At 39.6% G+C, this 22,700-nt stretch overlaps 1 protein-coding gene across 2 annotated transcripts; it reads left to right on the forward strand.

Moving 5' to 3' along the window:
* Positions 1-578: 578 nt before the first annotated feature.
* EDNRB (endothelin receptor type B) lies at positions 579-21,179 on the forward strand. 2 transcript variants are annotated; one of them, XM_072927923.1, is made up of 8 exons: positions 579-870; positions 1,064-1,546; positions 10,996-11,108; positions 11,276-11,480; positions 11,825-11,974; positions 12,899-13,032; positions 13,604-13,712; positions 15,187-21,179. In XM_072927923.1, the coding sequence occupies exons 2-8, from the start codon at positions 1,103-1,105 to the stop codon at positions 15,316-15,318; spliced, it is 1,287 nt and encodes a 428-aa protein (XP_072784024.1). In that variant the 5' UTR covers positions 579-870; positions 1,064-1,102; the 3' UTR covers positions 15,319-21,179. The 2 variants fall into 2 exon arrangements, with proteins under 2 accessions (XP_072784024.1, XP_004186152.5); XM_004186104.6 differs by having other exon boundaries at positions 579-836.
* Positions 21,180-22,700: the final 1,521 nt, after the last annotated feature.

Genomic DNA, 22,700 nt, shown 5'->3' on the forward strand with positions numbered 1-22,700 from the left:
AAGCGTGCAACGACTGGAACGAGTTCACTGAGATCAGACGCCTTGCTAAGGCTGCCTAAACAGAACTGCAACTTCAGGGCAGTCAAAATGCTATTTCTGATGTAAAAAAGGTTTTGTGAAGCGCTTTAAAACGTGGCACTAAACTCGTAGACGTTGTCAGGCAGCTTCTTCAGCGTGTGCGCCCCTCGGGCTGCGCAAGGGGGTTTCTGCAGCGGGGAAAATGCCGTACCCAGCTATTGGGAGTGAGCCTCGGATAGGACAGAGGGGAAGTGTTCTCTTTTTCCCAACTGTCCTCCAACAATGACCATATCTCTTGTGACAACCCTCCTTAAAAATTGTTTCAAAGCCCGAAAAGTCTGCTTCTTTAGGCTGCCAAGTCAGCCTGGCACAAGACAAGGGGAAGGTCGCAGGGCATTTCGCCTGGTCGGTACCGAGGTTGGAGCCTTTCGGCCGGCGGGGACTCCCGACAGCGGTGATGGGAGGCTCCGCAGGGCAGGCGGGCGGGGGGCTGGGCCGGGCTGCGCTGGGGGCGGAGGACGCGGGTGGGGTCTGGCTGTGACTGATGGGCCAGATGCGGTTGAATGTTTTAGAAAAGGGGGGGCCCTGCGCCACCGGCACGACTTTGGCCACGGGGTCGGGCGCTCGGCTGACGGACACCGGGCTCTGCCGCCAGCGCCGGTCCCTGGCGCCTTCCCGAGCGGAGCGCCCATCGCTGGCGAGCGGCGGCAGCCGGGCCCGGGCGGGGACACGCAGCCGGGGCGCGGCGACAGCCAGCGGAGCGCGTTTGCCTTGCCTGGCCGGCGGCGGCGAGGATCGGCTCGGCTCCGCTCGGCTCGGTGAGCGGGAGACGCGCGGGGAGACGGCGAGCAGGTCCGGCCGTCGGGGCTGCTGGCTACGGCCGCCGCCGCGCAGCTTTTAGCCCCGGCGCTGCTCTGCCAGCTGAGCCGCCCGCAGCCAGCACCGCCCGGGGACACGCAGCGCCCCGGCCCGGCCCCGGGGCAGCGAGCGGCGGGGCGCGGTGTCCCCGCAGCTGACGCCCTGCCTGTCCTCTCTCTCCGCGCAGGTCGGCGCTGACGGCGGCAATCTGCCGTGCCGCGCAGCCATGCCCGCCCTCCTCCTCCTCCTGCTGCTCCTCAGCTGCCGCGCCGCCGCCGAGGACGACGGCTCCCTGCTCCGGCCGGGCCCGGGCAGGCAGAGCGCGGCCGCCGCGCCCCCGACGGCCGCGACCCCCGCGCTGCGCGGCGCCGAGCACAACGCGTCCCGCCCGGCCGCGCTGCCCGAGGGCGCGGCGCCGGCTGGAGGGCGGCCGCGTTCCGCCTCGCCCCCCATGTGCACGGGGCAGACGGAGATCAAAGAGACTTTCAAGTACATCAACACAGTCGTGTCCTGCCTGGTCTTCGTCCTGGGCATCATCGGCAATTCCACGCTGCTGCGGATCATCTACAAGAACAAGTGCATGAGGAACGGCCCCAACATTCTTATCGCCAGCTTGGCGTTGGGCGACCTGCTCCACATCATTATCGACATCCCCATCAATGTCTACAAGGTGAGGAGGGGCCGGGGATGGATTCGGGAGCGGGCGTGGGGGTGCGGCCGTCACCCTTCGGTGCTCCCTGCCGGTCCCCGCAGATGCCCGTCCCGCCGCAGGGAGACGCGTCCCTTCCTGCCTGGGAGACACCCGTGAGTTCACCTCACGACAAAACCCTGCCGGAGGGTGGTATTCTGGTCAGATGTGGCCGCAGATGGCACCCTCTCTATGCCTCATCCCGTCCCTCTCAGTCTTCCAGGCTGGGAATAGGGCAGAATGGAGGTGGCCAAGCTCTGAAAATCACCTGGAAACAGATACTGTCTCAGGGATATAGGAAGTAAATGCAATAGATAAATGTTCAGTGGGCTGGTTGAGGAATGGAGGGGAGGTACAGAAGAGCCTCTCCTGTGGGTACGACTTGGTCCCTTGTGCTCATCTGCGGCAAGCTTGGTCATGATACTTTACATGGATCTGTGCAGTCCATTTTGGCGTGCGGGCTTTTCTAGGAGGAGCCAAGATGGTTCAGCTAAGCGGTTTTATACATCTCTTGGTTGGGAGGCACGATGCTTTCCTGAGCTGTGAACCCTTTCACCCTTTGCCAGTGTTGCAGCCTGGGCAGCATGAGAGGGAATGAGACACACCTGCACCTCTCACACCTTCAGTAGTCTGTGCTTTGAATTGATAAGACTTGCCATGGAGGGGAGACAACCCATGTCTTCTCTACCCAGCTTGTGCAATCCATTTGTCCTAAGGAATTAACTGGGCAGTTGAATTCAGGCTCTAGTTGTAATCTAGCACTCTTGGAAGGTATACTGGAAATAATAGAGCTCCTTCTGCTTTCAAAGTTTACAGTCTGGATCCTTGAGCACCCAGCAGTGACTTCATAAAGTGAACACAAGAGTCTTCATCTATCATCTTCTTTTCACTTTGTGTGCATGATTCTAAACTAAGGGTTGTTACTTGTACTTTTAGAAAGCCATGTTGAAGGGACAGATTTTGAATCTATAATAATTATCCCAGAAGCTGCTGAGATGAGAGAATATTCTCTATTCTTTTAAAGTATTTAAGTATTACAAAGCAGGGAATGTCATCATTGTGTTAAATTCATGATCCAGTTAATTTGGATTACATGATTGTTCTCAGATTTGAAGTTTCAGTGGTTTTTATACTATACACTCTCTTAATTCTTGTGAGTGTACTCTTTGAATGAAGGTGGAATTTAGAAAACAAAATAACTACTTTAAAAATGTGGTTTTGTAAAAAAACACATTGAACAAAAATATTATTTCCATCTGTTCTCAGAAAAATCAAAAAGATAAGGTCAAAAACAGCTGTTCAGTATGAGACTTTGTAATGTCAGTGATAATTTCAAAGTTAATGTTAATATGTGGTAATATTCCTCTGTTCTTATCTTGATTGAATGTCACCAAGGGTATCATTATGAGTAGCTGGAGCCTACTCATAGGCTTTTTTCCTCGTAGGATGAATAAAGGGTCAGATTACTAACCAAAAAATATTGCACCAGCTGCAAGTCTAGTATTTTATTGTGTTATTGATAATGCTAGGAGCTATGCAACACTCTCAGGTACTATATCTCCCTCACTGCTGAGGGAGATTCATCTTACTGAAGAACCCACAATCACTTTATATGATCCCTTATAATAATGAGTGAAATATTTGCTATTTTAAGACAGAATTTTTGAATAAAGGCAAATTTGAAAAAAAAACATCTATTATATGCTATATTTATTTAATCAAATTTCGAGGGCAGTTTGAGTTTATAACTTTTTATCAACTCTACATCCCATTTCATTCCAGAGCAACAGGGAGAATACATACAGTAATGCAATAAAAAAACTGGCTTTGATCACTCAGCAGTACGAGAAGCAAAGGCTCCCTCAGTAAATAAGTATACTTAGCAATTGTAACTTGCAGTTTGAAACAATTTAAGACTGCATGAAACAGATCCAGATTCAGAATTTGTTACCGAATTTCTCATGTTAATAAAATGCCAGCACTTGCCCTAGAAAGTGGGAAAGTGCCCGTGAATGCTTTCTAGACAGACCCGTAGGAGACAATTCAAACGCTGCACTTGAAGAAGCTTTTTACTAGGTATTAAAATGAATAACTTCAAAATATGTCCCCTGTGACTATTTAAGTGAATATAAGTAGCTGAAAAAGTGCACAAATGAAAATTGACATCTCCTAAACCAAGGGTATCTAAAGAAAAACAGGTGTTACTTGGATAGGGAGGAAAATGCAGTCCAATGCATAAGATGCTAATTAGTTCACTGCATTCTTAATATGTCACACAGTCAGGAAACTGGCTATGAAATAAGGGCTTGAAGAGCATTCAGTTCCAGCATGTAGAATGTGGCAGACCTTTTTGGCTTTCTGGGTCCTTGGCCCTGTCTGGGTAAATGGTCTGGCTTTGCGTGGATGTTTGAGCTGCAGAATGGAAAGCAGAGGAAAGTCTGAGACAGTCATTCTGCAGTATGTAATGTTTTGGCAGTGTAGAAACTTTGCAAAATTGCTACTAATTGGATGTGCAGATGATCCTATGCTGCTCCACTGAACAGAATAAGTCCTTGTTAATTTGAGGCTGCAAACAGCAATTAAGGAGCAGAAGGATGGAGTAGGTGGTCAGTGAGCTTTTTGTGTCCTTCTCTGCACTTAAACTTTGGAAGCCAAGACAGTGGCAGCTTGTGCATCTGACAATACAAGCCTGCAGTTCTGGACAGATTATGCTGACTTTCCCAAGTAAATAAAGTTGTTAACTCCCATGTCTAAGGCACCAAAACATCAGGACTTGAAATTCTAAACTTAGACTAGCTTTGCCTCTCAAAGGTTTCAAAAACCATAATCACATCACGTAGTAACATGCTTTCTCTTCTGATACACAAGCAACATCTCTCTCTTATTTTGTAATATTTGTTCCTGTATATTAAATCAAATTTATTGTCGTATCCCAGTGGACTTTTAACAAGGGGAGCAATCTAGGCTCTGCACATTTTGTGGAGTTTTCTGAACTCTGACTACCAAGAAATGTCTGAAGAAGAATATCTACCTGGCAATATTGTCATAGGTTCCTTGTTCCCAGAGTGCAGTGGAAGAGTGCAGAAGAAAATTAAAGGGAAGAAAAAAAATCTAGTCTTTATCCAAGCCACTAATCAAGGGCCAGAGTCAGCTTTGTAAGCACTGATTTATTTTCACTAACTTTATTTAGGGATTACATAAAAATTATGGTTAACACAATATGGCATTATCAAGCACTGAAATACAAGAAAGACCAGATTAGGCACTCTATATACCATGCAGACACAAATTGGCTCCTTTTTTAATCCAGCTATTCTCTGGAAAAGGCTCTGAAGATTTCTGTAGAAATGTGTTTGTAATGAACTTACTAACTCCTGTAATGCAAGTACCTGTAGGGCATGCATTAGGATATAGCAAACCTTTTTCTAACTTTCTAATTAAAGTGCTTTTCTTTAGAAAGGATTCTCACTCTTCCATATTAGAACTCTTGGTTGCTGGTTCTTCTGATGTTAAAGGTAATGGCCATTTTATTGAAAGAAATGCATTATTTCCTTTCTTCCAAGATCTGAACTACTTACTTGAGGTCTTGCAAAGTTCATCTCAGAATTTCTTACACAAAGTTTCTTGATTTCTGACCATATTAAGCTAGAAGTCTGTTTTGCTTAAGAACCATTTATGATGAACAAGTGCAGGTATAGGCACTTAAGAAAGATCTGAATTGTCCAGTGGCAGAACCTGTCTGGACTCTGCAGGCAGTGGCGGGGAGGGGTAACTTTGTTCTGTATTTAGATAGAGCAGTCCATTCTGAAGTCAAGTATATGGAGTAGTGGAAATGTCTGAATGCTGTGAAAAGTACACATACGTAGTTTCCATGGCAGGTCTAAAAACTGAAGTAAGTTAGATGATGCTAGTATAGATTCATAAATTGAAAGTAGTTTTTTTCATATGTATACATGGTGTATACATTCACATGTATAGAATATGCGTGTGACAAATTTCAAAGCAAGTTTTGACCTGTTTTGGCTTCTTCTTCTACCCTGTATTTATGCATCCCAATCTGACTACAGCATGCCTTTCAAAGTGGTTACTTTTGATGCAGTCTTTCCACTGGAGTTGTGAAGTTGCAGACATTTTTTACTTCAACAGCATATTGTAAGGTTTCTGTCATTTTCAAGATGACTCTATAAAATTACTTTATCTTAATTTTTCTTAATCTTAAGTTTCTAGCAGGAGTATGAAAAATGCTCCTACAAGAATACAAGGAAATAAAATAATTGCATGGCTCACATTAAGATTTTAAACAATTTATTAAATAGACCAGTAAAGCAATCCAAGCTATGCTTGAAAGCAGAAAATACATTTTCTTGTCTCTTGGGGAGATCCTCACCTGACATAAGTATTTCTAAATAGTAATAAGTTTGTAATGTTGTCTGAGTTATCCCTGACCATAACTTTAATATCCTGGGCAAATTTTCTGTTTTGAAAAATTCTTGTTCCCATAAAATATCTGTATGTCCCTGTGTCAAAAAAAAAAAAAAAAAAACGAACAGAAAAAAAATCACAAAAAAAAATACAAACCATGTGGAAAAACAGTCATTTCAGTGATACATTGAAAAACTGTTGTGTGTGAATTTGGTCTAAAGCTGCATGTCTGTTTTCCTTGTACCTTCTGTTTATAATGATGAAAATCAAGTCCAGTGTCCTGCGAACGAGACTTGCTGTGAACGCACGGCTTGGTGGAAGTGCGAATTCCTGCTCTGCGTTTCCCATGTGCATTCACTGCTGGGGACTGGAACACTGGTAGGAATATTTGCACGCTTTGCTGCTTCTTCCTGCCCCACTGCAGCCCGTGGGTTGGAGTCAGGTATCAACCTTCTGCCTGGGGACCACAGCAGCTGAGCCCTAGAGCAGCACATCGTGCTCACAGCCTTGCTCATTCCAGCAGCAGATTCTTTCAGTTCTTGCACAACTAAGAGAGAGCAGAGTGGGAATTGTGATTCACAGGTGTGTCTGTGAGTCACAGCATCTCTTGGGGCTTCTTTCATAGCTCTGCAGCTTGTACATCAGTTTAGGCTCAAATCTGTCCAGTTAGAGAAAGCGTTGGCTAGGCATGCATCACATGTTCTTTTGAGTATGCTTTCACTTCATTTATTGCAATGTTTTTCCTTTCCTTTTGGATCTATTTAATCTTAAACACATCTCTGCTGCTCAGCAATTAAAACTTTGCCTGTGTAAAATAAGTGACTGTAAAACATTGGAAAGGTCACTCGGAATACAGCCAGTGGTAGACTACTCTTGGCATCTTATGAAAACACAACATTATTTTTCTCTTTGCTGCCACTTGGCAGCATCTCCTCTCATGGCTCCGAGTCATTTGTAAAACGACAATCCTTTTACAGCTACCCTATTGTGACTTACAAGAGAATAATTTTACTCATACAAAATTGCAATAAGCTACATCTGTATTTCACTAAACTTTATCATGATGCTCCCAAATACTTTACACTGGATCTTCACTGTACTTCAAAGCTGTATTTTAAGGGGATAGCAATACAGAGAACAAACAGAAACATCAAGGAAACATATTTCAGCAATGAAAACATTATTTTGGTTTTTTCCTCTTACTTCCTAATGTTTTCAGGCTTTTTGTGTAAAGCTTGTATCATTGCCCTCTTGCAATACCATGATAGAGAGACTTGTGACTCGTGCATTAAAATGCTCAAATTTCACAATACATCAGCTGCAAGACATAAAGCACATGTTTTTGCAATCCAGTGCAGACAGCTGCATGTCCATCCTGCCCTGATACAAGCTGGCTGAATGAAAGTAATGTTTTTATGTTATGATAAACCGAAGCTAATGCACCCTTTCTCTCAGTAAACTGCATTCAGTTGTGTGCCACACCTCTATAATCCCAAACTGGAGCTGGCTCAAATCCAGTCTGTTTAGAGCATAGGTGTGACTGTCTGCACCTGAGTGATAAGTATTAATTAGTTAAGCAAAATCTACAACATTTGGCTGAACTGCTGTGATTTTAGGGAAGGCTCTACACACCAGCTAGATGTAAATAAAAGTTTTCAACAAATAATACCAATAGAGACTTGACCAAAGTCCTGCATTTCAGTTACAAAGAAAAGAATATTTTACTTCAAAGTGGTTTTTTTTTAATAAGTTCTCTCTAGTCTAGTATATACTCATGTACAATGTACAGTAGGTACCATAAATAAGTATACAATGTACTTACTACCCAGTCCTTGATTTCTATGGCAAATAGGTGTGAAAGGCTAGAGGTTCACTGCCATATTGATATAAATCAATCCAGGTGTCATTCAATTCTGTAGGGTGTAAATTTAGAATACATGTAATTATTACCATTACAGTTTTAATAGTAGATTGTTACTGTCAACCCCTTACAGAAATTCAGAAATAATTTCAGGGAGAGGCTTTACTGAAAATATTTTAATTACAGGATATGTTATTTTCCCACATCACATAAGCAAAAGATACTGTATGGTTATTAAAACCTCATCCCTTCTTCCTCTGCTTTATTACTTTCCATAAAATTCTTGAGAAACACAAATCTTTAGAATTTATTTCTCTGCTTCATTTCTGCAGAGGCATTGTACTTATTGTCTTATTTAAGTAGATCATTGAAGAAATATAAAGCTGAGCCATGTTGTAGTTTGTCTTCTGCTGTTCTTTTAAAGATTCCATTACAGCACAGAGCTAAAGCAGGTATTTGGAGGTATTCTGGTATCTGAAAATACTGGTGGCCACTTCATAGAGATTCCCAAAAGCCCATGGTCATGAAATGTTCTTAGCGTCCTTTGTGTTTAAATAAAATTACATTCAAATTATATCAGGACGCTTCAAAAACTCTCATGGACCTTTTAAGTGTTTATCCTTAGATGGACATATATGTTTGCATAAGGACTTTGCTGAACCAAACCAGTGTGAACAGGCAGCTCTATGGCTACCTTTAATTTTAAAATTGTGGAATATTTAAGATTGGCAAAGATATCTTAACATCAGTCTTAAGATCATCAAGTCCAGCTGTCAACCTTGCCACCACTGTGCTCATCTCTAAACCATGTCCCCAAGAGCCACATGTACATCTTTTTTTGAACTCTTCCCTGAACAGCCTGTTCCAATGTCTGACAGGCCATTCAGTGACATTTTTCCTAATACCCAATCTAAACATTCCCTTGTGCAATTTGAGGCCATTTCTTCTTGTCCTATCATTTCTTACACAGAGAAGAGACCAGCCCCCACTTTATTACAGCCTCCTTTCAGGCAGTGATAGAGAACAAAGTCTCTTCTCCAGACAAAATAATCCCAGCTCCCTCAGCTGCTCCTCATGCAACTTATTCTCCAGACCCCTCACCACCCAAAGCTGCTGCCCTTCTCTGAACAGACTCCAGCACCTCAACCTCAATGTCTTTCTTGTAGTGAGGGGCCCAGAACTAGACCTAGCACTTGAGGTTTGGCCTCAGCAGTGCCAAATACAGGGACAATCGCTGCCCTGGTCCTTCTCATACAGGCCAGGATGCCGTTGGTCTTCTTGGCTACCTGGGCACACTGATGGCTCATGTTCAGCCAGGTGTTACTGGCACTCCCAGGTCCTTTTCTCACAGATCTTTCCAGCCACTTCCCCACCACTCTTCCTGCCTGTAGCACTGCATGGGGCCTTTGTGACCCAAGTCTTGTTGAACCTCATATGCTTGGCCTCAGCCCATCAATCCAGCCTGTCCAGAACCTTCCTTAGAGACTTCATAGCTTTTCTGGTTCCCAGAAGCATCCACGCAGTATGATTAGCTATCCTTCCATTCTTACAACCCTCTGAAATGAGTTATTTGAAGAGACTCAAGCCAAGAGAAGGATTTTCCAGTCTCTTTTGTGTAGTTCTCATTCTTCCTTCTCCTTTTTCATTCTGTAGCCCTGTATCTGAAACAGATTCCAAAGACCTCATTTGAAGAAAGTTACGAAAAAACAGAGATGGGCTTAGATAATTTAACTAATTACAGAAACTCCAAAAGTTTACTCTTCTATATAACAATTGCGTCTATTTCTTGGCACAACCCTTGTTGTTGGAGAATGTTGTTTTAATGAAAACTGGACGATTTGGCTCTGCTTTGGTGTATTTGACCATCAAAGAAGCTCACAGCAGAGTTCAAAGGCTAAACGTTGCTAAACTGAGGCTACAGATGTTTTTCTGTTCATAGAATCAGCTGTGAGTAAGGTGCTTTCTGTGCTCAGTAAATCTTTTCCAGTAAATCAGATAAAATGTGCAGCTGGGAATGTGACAAGATTTCCATTAAAGTATGATTTAAAGTGTAAGTGAGCCATCCTGAAATGCGTTATGCTATTTTCTTTATTTCTTAGTACTTAGAGGTATGGTGAATGTGCAGATAGTCCTTCTGGTATTATTATACAGAATGTTGGTGAACTGCTCAATAAAGACCATTAGTGAGGGATTCATCTGATGTTTTTATCTGCTGCAAAACATTTAGATCAAACTCCTATGCTCCTAGAGTGTCAGTGGGTCCTTTCATTTATCACAGTAAAAACTGTGAGGAGTACATTTCTCTACAGTGTTGCCTGACTTCTCAGCTGACGGAGCCTAGACACTAAGCTTCAAGTAAACTCCAACCCAGATATGCACCTTCTGGCTTTGTCCCTGTTCTGATCAGCCTCAAGTAATTTTCTGTATTTCTGATCAAGGGTGTGTTATTTGGGATGTGTAAGAAAAGCAGTGTACACTCAAGACAGAAAATGACAATTCAAAGATGTGGAAGATCCTCACCTGCTCTATAATTTTTTTCCATAAACACTGGGATGATGAAGTTAAAAGCAAAAGGAGTGGAGTTTGCAGGGCTTAAAGAGGCAGGACTAAGACTTAAGTGATACCCTTATCCCACCAGGGAATGACTACACCGTTACTGTCTAGTTTTTAGGACGCACACCTGAAGGGCTCCCTTTGTGAAAAGGTTCTTCTTGATTCAGTTTTGCATAGAATTGTAAAATGGTTTGACTTGAACTTTAGAGGTTGTCTAGTTCAAGCCTCCATGGCATGGCATGGATAGGGACACCTTTCAGTAGACCAGGTCGCTCAAGGCCCTGTCCAACCCAACACTTCCAGAGGTCGGGCATTCACAATATCTCAGTTTAAAGCCATTCCCTCTTTGTTCTATGACTAAATGCCTCTGTAAAAAGTCCCACTCCAGCCTTCTTTCAGGCCCCCTTTAGGTACTGAAAAGTTGCTCCAACGTCTCCCCAGCACTTTCTCTTCTCCAGTCCAAACAAACCCCATTCAGTCTGTCTTCGTAGGACAAGACCTGGTGAAAAAGGAAAACAGTCAAGACAAAACTCCATGTTTCAGCATTGAGAAAGACTTTTTCTTTCTTTTAGTAATTGTTGTTTTCTTTTCACAGCTACTTGCAGAGGACTGGCCTTTTGGTGTTGAAATGTGCAAATTAGTGCCCTTCATTCAAAAGGCCTCGGTGGGCATCACAGTGCTGAGTTTGTGTGCTCTCAGTATAGACAGGTGAGACCCATTTTTCATTGAAGTCTCTAATTTGTTTCTTATATGGGCATTGACTCAAGTTCATCTTTCCACTCAGCTGATACAAAGCAAATAGGATGAATTTAAGCCAGTTAAACTGGGTGAGTTTTCTCGTATTTTGAATTTTTAAATGTGTGCTGTTGCTTCAGGTACCGAGCAGTCGCTTCTTGGAGTCGCATTAAAGGAATTGGAGTGCCAAAGTGGACTGCTGTAGAAATTGTCCTCATCTGGGTATTATCAGTGATACTGGCTGTTCCAGAAGCTATTGCATTTGATATGATTACAATGGAGTACAGAGGAAGGTATCTTAGAATCTGCTTGCTTCACCCCACACAGAAAACATCCTTTATGATGGTAAGTCACTAAAATTGATAAAATCTCTAGATGAGTTCCTTGGATCTTCGCAGTGTTGTGTGGATTGTAATGTGCACAGATGTATGGGACATGTAGGTGAATATAATGTTCAAATGAAATACTGACATTTCTGAAGCATGCTGGTTCAAAGAAGAGCATTCAGAAATCTTTGACTTTTTGTCGTCTTTGAACATACTGCTGTCTTGTCCTGTTTTCTCACCTGTAATGTACACCTTACAGAAATGCTTTTCAAGACAGGCTGACCAAATTAGTTACAGCACACTTAGCAAAATGCTCAGCATTTAATTCCTAACCATGTTTTTGCTTTGCTTTTTTCTTTACAGTTTTATAAGCAAGCTAAAGACTGGTGGCTGTTCAGCTTTTACTTCTGTTTGCCACTGGCTATCACAGCATTTTTCTATACTCTCATGACTTGTGAGATGTTACGAAAGAAAAGTGGGATGCAGATTGCTTTAAATGACCACTTAAAACAGGTAAAAATTTATCCCTGGCCACTCTGTAACTGTAGACAGGCTAAACAATAACTTTACTGATTTTCCTGCCACATCATTCTGTTCTTGTATGACTTCAGGATTAGAAGCAAAGTGAACTTTCCTAGCAGTGCTGCTGCTGAACTCATATACATATGTATATATCAGAGCCCTCAGGAACCTAAGATTTTAACTGAAAATAAAAAAATTGTTTCATTCTTGTTTGGTTTTAATGTTTCAGGTTTTATAGGTTTTATTTCTTTGCTATAAATGAGAGTTGGCTATTTTGTAATGAAAACGGAAGTCATGCACTAATCTAGAAGGTGGTGCTATAAAACTGTTAATTATTTTGAAAAATGTTCTTGCTGAACTCTAGTGAGGTTAACAGTATATGTTAGCAGAACATATTCCAGCAGACATTCCAAGGTACTAGTGCCCCAGACACAAACATCAGGCATTACAAGAATTAAACTATGATTGCTCTCTAATGTGTATTTGTGCTCCTTTCCTTTTACCTGGTTAGAGCTGTAATTGGAATCTCTTGGGGCATTTAAAATAAGATGTGAGATCAAAGCACGAGGAAATGCAATAGAAAACAAGCTGGTATTTGAAAGTGATCAGGGAGACAAATATGTTCTTAGTTTTAATTTAAATTATTGCTTAAATTAATGTTTTCATGACCTCCATTTTTCATATTATTACTCATACTTCTTGAAATAAGAGATATATCAAATCAATGCAAGACATCTAAAACAATAGAAAAGATCAAGCACATATTCCAAGAAAATAAGATATTTGATGTTTTCCTATCCTACTGTGATAGGCTTTTTTACCTTGTTTATTAAACATTTGAATATTAGAAGACAATAACAATTCAGAGGGAGAGAGAGGAACTGTAACGCTGTTTTGTCGAATTTTCTTTCTCAGAGACGTGAGGTGGCCAAAACTGTGTTCTGTCTGGTACTTGTTTTTGCTTTGTGTTGGCTCCCACTTCACTTAAGCAGAATCTTGAAACTCACTATTTATGATCAGAAGGACCCTAACAGATGTGAACTTCTAAGGTGAGAATGCAAAAATAAAATATCTGTATATTTTTATATATGCCTATAAATCCATAGGCATATTTGGATTTCCTATTGAACTAACTTACTCTGTATGTCTAGAGTTGAGCCCTGCTTCTTCATCTCAGACCCTATGGTTTCACTCCAATAGCAGAGAAAGAAAATTGTGAGGAATTCCCTTTCTTTTCCCCGTGTTTCTCCTGATCCTTTTTGGGACTGTTCTTCTGTCATGTGGTGATATGAGAATAAAAAGGGGATTTCTGTCCCTAGTTTCCCTTTCAACAGAGCAGCTAGGATTCAATTTGTGCAAAAAGACCTTGTGAACCTCTTCTTCCAAAAGTTAAGATGGTTTGATCTCCTGAAATTACTTTCTTGAGAATGGTCTTCTGACTCAGACTTTATTGTTGAGTATTACCCACACAAGTTAATCCTGTTGATTTAAGCCCCATTACTATTACATTTAATATAGCTAGTCTTGATTAGTGAAACTGAGTCCAATTTCCATACTTGTAAACCTCTACTAAGCTTTTTCAAAGCAAATGAGAAGTGTCTCACTTTAATTTCCACACAGCTTTTTTCTTGTGATGGACTATATTGGTATTAACATGGCTTCACTGAACTCCTGCATCAATCCAATAGCTCTGTATTTGGTGAGCAAAAGATTCCAAAACTGCTTTAAGGTAAGTGGCTGCTAGCAGTTGCTCCTCTGGTTAAAAGATGATGTCAGTAGTAAAATTCATTCCTGAACATGCACAAAGTGACATTAAATTTTACTTTAAATTTTAATTGAGTTATGGTAAATGTTCTCTCTCTCTTCTGCTGAAGTTCTGTAGGAAGGAACTAAGGTTTGATGGGAGCAAAAAGAGAAAGCAAAAGAGCAGAGTATACAACAAACCCTCTGGGGACCATGCTAATCAGTGCTACATCTCTTCCTGACTGAAGCTGGCACCCAGCTACTTCCAGAGCACTGACGATGCAGACTCAGACTGTGCTGCAGAGGTTCATGTAGGCATATCCTCTGCATCCTGACAAGGAGGGTGCTGAACCTGGGCTCCCTCATCCTGACTGAGCTCTTTGATCAGTCATGTGAGGCAGAGGGTGCAAATCTGTACTTGTCCCTTTGCAGTACCAACATTTTAGGAGACAGACCTGTTTGTTGTCCTGGCTTGGTCTGAGTGAATAGAGCTGGGCACTAATTCTCCACACATGATTCTGGGCTCTGGATTGCATGTGACTGGCAGCCCATCAGTCCTTCAGCCTTCATGTCTGCTTATATAAATATGAAGAGTTGGACGTTTTTTGTGAACCCTTACTATCTTTATACACTGTATTGGAGTCCTTACATTGCCTATGGCAAATTGTTAGATTTTTCTTTTCTTCCCAAGCATTTAACCACTGGCCACAGGGTTATAGCCTGGCTGTTTAAATTTCTTACTAGCAAGATGGAAACATCTTTCAGTCAGTAGCCAGTCAGCTCTACATCTAGTAGTGTTAATGTATTTCCCACATAATCGTGACAGCACAGGTTGCAAAGGTTTTAGTGTTGGTCTTGTCTTCCCTGACTATGCTTCTGACTACCTGAAAGAATCACTGGAGCTGAAAGCAAGAGATCTCTGGCATTCTGAGCATAGAAGTAAGTGGGTGTGAGGAAGGCACTTCCAGCACCCAAAGGCCAGACAGGACCATGAGAAAAAGGTCTGCAGTACATCTAGTAAATGTATGAATTCTTCTAACTTCTCTTTTTTCCACCTCAGAACAATGAGCTAAATAGCAGCATCTTGCTTAGAAAGCATAAATAATACTTTTTTTCCCCCAAAAGAGAATATCAGAGAAAGGACAACAAGGAGTCATAATTTTATTTTCATATGCATTTAGAATTGCAGACCAGATTTGAAGGGCTATGTGTGTGGCTGTTACTGTATATTACTACTCAGTAAAACTCTTTAGTACTCCAGCAGTAAGGTTGCTGATGAAGCCATTTAAGCAGCTCAGAGTTGAACCCAGTTTCTGTGCTTTATGCTCTAATCCCAGAGCAGCAGCTTGCACATTTGCCATTTCCTACTCTACCCCTGAGAAAGGGCAACTTTTCAGTGCATTTTGCCACATGTGCAAAAACAGAGTGATGTAAAATATTTATTTCTTTTATTTTAACAGTCATGCTTGTGTTGCTGGTGCCAATCCAAAGATCTGTTGTCCCTGGAGGAAAGGCAGTCCTGTTTAAAGTTCAAAGCTAATGATCATGGATATGATAATTTCCGCTCCAGTAACAAGTACAGCTCTTCATAAAACAAGCGTAAAAGGTATATTCTCTTACATTAATGCTGGTGTCTTTTTAAGTAAAAGCGGCAATTACTTTTAACAAGATGACAACATCCAGAAAAATCTAGTTTTGTATTTGCACAAAAAAGAACATTAAAAAATTGCCCTAAATTGAAAATCATGAACACTTATGAAATCATCATTTATGGAACATGAAGAGAAGCATAGAAAGAACAAGTCATTGTTAGCACTTGAATACTTCTGAATCAGCACTTCCAAATGATCCCCACTTCCTGTAATTACATTTGTATTCTCTGTAACACTTGTAGGAACTGAAGTCACAGTAATTATTAAGCAGCATAATATCAAGTTAATTGGATCAAAGCCATTATTATATATAACTCAATGTATTGTCTTTTATAAAGCAAATTAACCACCATCACTATTGTGAGTTTTTAAAATAAAATATGAAATACTTTGTAATAGAAGTCTAAATGTTAAAAAGTATTTTTATCAGGTATATTATAGAGATAGCTACTGAAAATATTAAAGGATGCAGTAATGCCAAAAGTGCATTTTACTTTGATGATTGTTTTTACCTATTATTGTCAGAAGGAACCTCCCAAGGGCTCTATAAATTCCTTTCTGTATCCACTGTGTGTCTTAGTGCATTTGCCAGCACTCTGGGTATGAGTATTTGTGTCTGCTGATAGCAAAGGAGAGAAAAACACACCAGAAGCAAAAAATTACCACTAGCAGAAACATATGGACAGCGGCTATTATTTCAGCTATTTTTTATTGAAAACAAATGGATGGTCTCCTGCATAAAAAGTGAGCATTCCAGAGCCTAATGGTTCTTTACTGGAGATACTTTGTGACAATTTAAAACTGTTTTACAATCCCAATACTGTCTTGGGGCAAAAGTTTTTAGAAATAATGGGTGAAAAAAATGTGACCAAGATTAAAAGAGATAATTTGGACTTCTATCTTCATTTAGATTTAAATCTTCATAAAGAAAATAATTAATGAACTGTACTTCTAGAGAAGAGTACTATGTAGCATACTTATTTTCATACTGTTTTAAAATATATTCTACTTCTGTAGTTCCATATTTATGGGCATAAGAAGATGTGTGGTTAGTTTGTGCTTCTGTAAATAGTAGTGAAATGTAATTAATTGTAAAGTATTAAGATATGGGCAGGACCCTGCAAGAACAGAAAAAGATAAAGGTGCCTGTAGTAAACATGATGTGTGTTGCCAGGAGCAATGCATGTTTTGTATGTACATGACAGGTCATTCTTTGACTTTACATTTCCTATTAATTTGTTACAGATGCCCCCAAAGACTTATTAACATATTTCGTGCACTAAGGCATGAGTTTATCAAGAAAAATTGTCATATAACATGCTTTTATAAAAGCAATGTTTTCAATAGTCTTGATATTTTAGTATAATATTATTTATCAAAACTCAGGAATTTTTTTATTTCAAATTTCCAGATGTCACATGTCAGGATTTTTATAATTTTTTCAGTCTTGATTAACTTCATATCTTTTACTAAAGTGCCTTAAAGGTGTCCAGGATGAAAACAGCTTCCATTAAAATGTTCAGCTGATGTTACCTTAGATGGGTTTCTGACTTAGGTAACTACAGCTGCTATGCAGACAGCTAAAACCATGTGGTGAGCCCCATTCCTGGTGTTGACCCTAGCAAAAGCTGGTAAGTGAATGCTTGTGTAATCAAGCTGAGGAGGATCCCTGCACATGCATTTGGGCATGGGCATGTGTGTGTTTGTGTGTGAGTGAGTGCAAGCATGTGTGGTGTGTACCATAAGGTTGCTGTTACCATCTTGCTGTAGCACATCCACTCAGCTGCTATGATGCTGAACTTTTATACATATAAATCTATTTTAGGCTTCCTTCTTTACATTTTTACCTTAATTTTCATGGTAACTTTCTCACAGTAAGCCATGAATATAATTTCACATCACCCTACCTGCATCTATTTCTGTGAAATGAGTTTCATCTGTTAAGGATGGATAATAAGTGAAATCTTAAATTTGATACTGATCAGTGTTATTTTCATCAAGTTATATCATTACAATTTTGTACATGTATATTGTTGTTGTTTTTATTTAAAATATAGCTGTTGTATTGGCAACTGTGTAACATACTTTTCATTTTTTCCTGGACTAATTCTTTGTTAAGTCCTGCTAAGTAAGACACTTAGGTTTTGCAAATAAAGACCATCTATACTGCCCCCTTTTTGGGTTCAAATATAAATATTAGTATACTATTTGTCATTTTTTCAGTATTATTCAAAGCAGTATTTTTATTGAAGCTTTCATTTCCTGTAATAAAAAAAATTCAAAACTTCTGTCCTTATACAGTTCTAAGATTAAATGATATAATACTCCACACAAGTGTTTTCTGAAATCCTCAGTACAGGTTTGTTTCTCCATTCACTGAAATCAGTAAACATTTAACCATTCAATTCAGTTTGAGCAAAATTTGGGTCTAACATAATCGCTTTAAAATAACCTATCTGACATTTGCCACTTTGAATGAAAAAAGAGAAAAAGCTAAATACTTTTTAAAGGAGTTGATCGGAAGACTCCTTTAAAAGAGGGTGAAAGAAAGAGGGTGAAATCAGCTTGTGGGGTAAGACATCCAGTCCAATGCTCTCTAATCCTCAGACGGGGTCAGAGGTAGCAGAACAATTGCACAGGGACACAGGCATCTTTATAGGCATGCGCTGTGCTTGCCCAGAGCGGTGTCACAGAGTAAGTCATCTGTCCCAGTGGTCTGAGGAGTTCACATGGCTCAAGGTAGAAAAAAAACTTTTAAGAAACTACATCACAACTCGGTGTTTTGGCCTTCAGATAGCTGTTAGATTTTAGTTCCCAGCTGCTCTGAATTCTGCCTGAACTGAACTGAAACACTGGCACTACACCTCAGAGAATCAAATGCAAAAGTTGATGGTTGTGGAGCATCTCCTGTGAGCTGTGACATTTCAGTGTCCCAAACAGCTCTTAATCAAGACACAGCTGGATTAGCAAGAGAAAGTTGTGTGTACTGAAATAATGTTTAAAGTATTTTTTAAAATTGTTCTGTATAGCTGTGTAAAATAATTCTTTATTTCATTTTCTGTGATCACTTAAAATAGCAACTTCTGTAGATCAAGCAGTGTAAACATTCTAAATTACCAATAAAATATTTGTAATTTTGATTCTTTACAAAAAGGCATCTTTTTTTCTCCTAGGAGATCCCATTTAATTGTTAAACAGTGACAGTGATATAAAAAGAAGTAAACAATCTTAATCTAAATATCAAAGCTTTTGGGTGGGATGATTTTATATAGCTTTTTGAAAATTGGAAAGGGTTCAGACTTGCATATGCGTTGTAAAATTGTCTGATGTTTATTGGAACAATCATGCCTATCCTTGCTCTGCTTGTTTTTGCTCAGAATGTCAGTCGCAATCTGCTCTCTACACACCCTTATATAGTCACAAATTCTCTTGTGTTTGAGACATCACAAATAAAAGGCAAGAAGCTTTTAGCTGGTTAATTTAGAAGTTTATGCACTCAGTGCTGGAATATGCCACATGAAAACCATCATCCCTTTGTGTGCTGACAGTATAATTTTGTGTGTATCTTAATTTCTCTTTCTTGAATAAGTGGGAAACTATCAGACTAAATATGCTGTAAATATGCTGTAACTGATCAAATACATAACTGTATTTTCATGTGGTATCTCCCAATTTTGGTACATCCCAAAATGTGTTTGATGCTACTGCTGTTTTGTTCCAAATAGTTCATTTTCCTTCTGTTTACTTGATGGCCTGTTGCATCCACATAGATTTGTCTTTTTTATGGTCCGACGACCTTTAGCACATAGTTTCAAGTTTCCCGTACCTGGAACAGAAGCACCTGTGGAGATGAGATCCCTTGTAAGTAAATGTACTTAGTATCTCTCATGGCCTCTTCACTTCCTTTCCCTTTACCTTATGCTATGGTCCAGGGTCTTCACCAGCCACTCATTATGAGAAAGCACTTTTTGTGCATTTTTTTAAAGATCCTACAGCCTTCTACAGGTAGTCCATAAGTGCAGCTTGTTGGCAGTTTTCTAAACATGCTAGAACTTTCCCAGCAATCTGTATGAACAGTTACCTTACATTCTTCAAACACTGTCTTACTCTGACCACTCTCGAGCAGGGCAGATTTGGCACTCTGGTATTAGTGGAGCAAGATGGTCCAGCTGGTAACCTGTGGCTGGGTCTGGTCAACAGAGTGGTTCACATTTTATTGCACTGTCCTGTAGCCTGCTGCTCTGACCACCACATTCTTGTACTCTGCTCAAGAAGGCAACAGAGTTCTCCATGTACATGATGTGCTCTTGGTTTCAAGTTTCTAAGCCAAGTTGCTGAACACTTCAGAAGACCAAGACAAACAAAAGGACTTAGAAGTGCTGTCAATAAATAAAACAATGACATCTCTTTGGTCTTGTCAGTCCTCCTATATATGTCATTTAGCAATGCAGGCAGTGAAAAGGCACCACACACCCCTCCCCTTTTCTTACTATCAGTAAGAAAAATCTACCATAATGTAAAGTAAAATCGTTCAGAAATTACTGTTTTACCTTTATGATCAGTATCCTAAACCTTTGTGACAATCCTAATTCCTAAATCATTTTGACAATCCAAGGATGTCCTTACTGTGGGAGGTAGTATCTGGAAGGATTTTTAAAGTACAATGTGGCAACTAGCCAGACTCATCAATATCTGTATGATACCTATCAGTAGGTATCTTCAACTTCAGTGTTGCTATAAAACTTTGCATCTTGTGTAGCCACCCTAAAGGAGCACTTTGGAAAAAAGTGGGAGTCAAATCCTAAAACCCAGTAAAACCTGAAAAGACACACTGATGTGGAATTAAAGTAACCAGACCTTCTTCAGAAATCATGTCCTCCAGAAGTTACTTCTACTTTTTTTGCTCTTGGGTGAGTGGGATGAGGGGAAGCATTTGTTGCCCTTTTACTTTTTCATGATCTTAATTTCCCAAAGTTTAATAAGTTTGAGTTGGAGCTGCAAGTGAAAGGGGCAAAGCAATTCAGGCAAACTGGAATTTCTTTTCCTAACTAAACTATAACAAGCATCATAATTGCTAACAGGTGTTCACAGGACCAGAGTGGATCTTGCCAAAGATACAGGAAGCTTCTTCCTGGAAAGCACCTATAGCAGGTAGCACATCCTACAGATTTGGCCCCACTGGTCTTGGGGAACTAGCATAGATATAGCTTGAAAGGTTCATGTCTGCTGTAGTCAAATACTCAACACATGTAGTAACCAGGTGCATACACTTTTGTACATAGATAAGGGTACATAGATAAGAATACATATGTATTTATATATTTATACCTATACATATACAGATGAAATATATTTTATATTATTTAATATAAATTGTGTGGTATACAGAATGCTTTTCATTAGTTTTATCTGAAAACGTTTTCAATGAAATAAAGAATTTTTAAAAAACCATATCACTCTGAACAAAATATGGCCCACTGTCTTCAAAAAAAAAACCACAAAGACGCCAGTGTTAATGTATTTTATTACTTTATTCTCATATTTTGAATTTTAAGGGTGTTTTAATATATTTTGAGACAATCTTACATTAGTTCATGCCATAATATGAATAATGTAGGTTATGTATGTCACTCACGCAAGCTATTAATGTCTGCCTAAGCACTGGACTTGTCTATTGCATTTTTTAACTTTGTGTTCATTAGCATGAATAATAAAGAGTGCTGAGCACTGATGGAAATATTTTTATTTTTTGCTGATGTGGATATCAGTTTATGTTAATAAAAGTTTGAAATGCTGACAAATCATGCACTGCTCACTGAATGGCTAAACTATGAAATGTAATGAAAATATGTATAAAGATCTATAAAGTGATATTCATAAATTCCAAAGAGAATTGGTTAGGAATATTTTTATAATTTTATCTCTTTAATAATTTACAATTTAAATAATTAATAGCATCAAATTTTGTCACTTTTTCAGCCATTGAATGACAACAGAAAACATACTTTTCAAAAAAATTCAGAACTTTATATTTTTATAGGAGATGGAAACAGATTGTGAAATGACCCATGACATTAATGCTCTGCATTGAGCACCTCCACATAGCTTATAAAGATACTTCCTGTCAAATTGACCACTAAAATTGTTTGTTTACCCAAATTTCATGTTAAAGTACAAATAGACAAAGAATAGTGCATTCTTGATATTTGCAACTCATTTAGAATCTTGAAAGCATTTGATCTTTATAACAGTGTTCATACTGAAGTTGATATATCACTTACAAATATCATCAGAGGAACAACAATACGTCACACATAGGTAAGGCCATTTGTTTACATTTGCACACAGTTTATGCAAGAATTCAACAAATTATTTTTAGTTGACTGAAAAAGAATAAATTGATATTGTAATAATGTGCAAGTCAAATGCCTTTAAATTACTCTATTAACATAACCGTGCATATATGCATTTTTACTTCTGTGTGTGTGTAAATACCTACACAAATATACATAAATTACATAAGTCAAGATAATGGCCACAATACAAAAGACACTGAAAAAACTAGAGAAGGTATAGCTGGGGGTAAAAATACCAGAAATATATAGCATATGTGATTTGCTGAGACTTCTATTGTGCTTTTGCCTGAACTGAAGAGCTTACAGCTTTCAGCTAGGCGTAACCAAATTTTCTAGCTTTTCAAACTTTGACCATCCTTACTCTGGTCTTCCCAATGAGTTGCAAAACCTGAAGTAGAATGACATTTCATGACACTCTTACAACAGAGCAGGAATGCCAGCCATGGTATCTTGGCCAAATTCCATATTAAATACTTACAGTCTGTTTCCTCTGTTCCTCTTGCTTCCTGCCAGTTGCAGTGTGGGTTAGCAGAGCATCCTGCCCCACTCTTTGGTTTTACACTCTGCATGGTGACATCTGCTCTGTCGTATGCTGGAGGTGACCACATTTCCATATTAGAAAGTGGGAGTCTCCCAAACCTGTTGACAATTTGTAGAGTATTTGGGAGTGTTTCAGAATGAAAAGTGAAATTTAAATATAAAATGAGAGTTTCTTTAAGCATATGTTGACTCAAGTGTATTTAATTACCCCTTTTTTGCTGACCTTGTTAAGTTTTATAAACATGTCTTGAAAGGTTTTTAGAACTTTTTGTATCATTTATTTGTATAGTTGGAGAGATTTATTATGATCTGGAATTCGTTCAATAGTGCTCAAATATTTGAAAAGGCATTAAGAATGTCTACAAGGCTGAGTGTAGAAAGCCATGAGCTGCAGAGATCAGTGTTCTCCAAGCTCAGACTTGAAGT

The sequence above is a fragment of the Taeniopygia guttata genome, chromosome 1 (genome assembly GCF_048771995.1).
Source record: "Taeniopygia guttata chromosome 1, bTaeGut7.mat, whole genome shotgun sequence".
Classification (NCBI taxonomy): Eukaryota; Metazoa; Chordata; class Aves; order Passeriformes; family Estrildidae; genus Taeniopygia; species Taeniopygia guttata.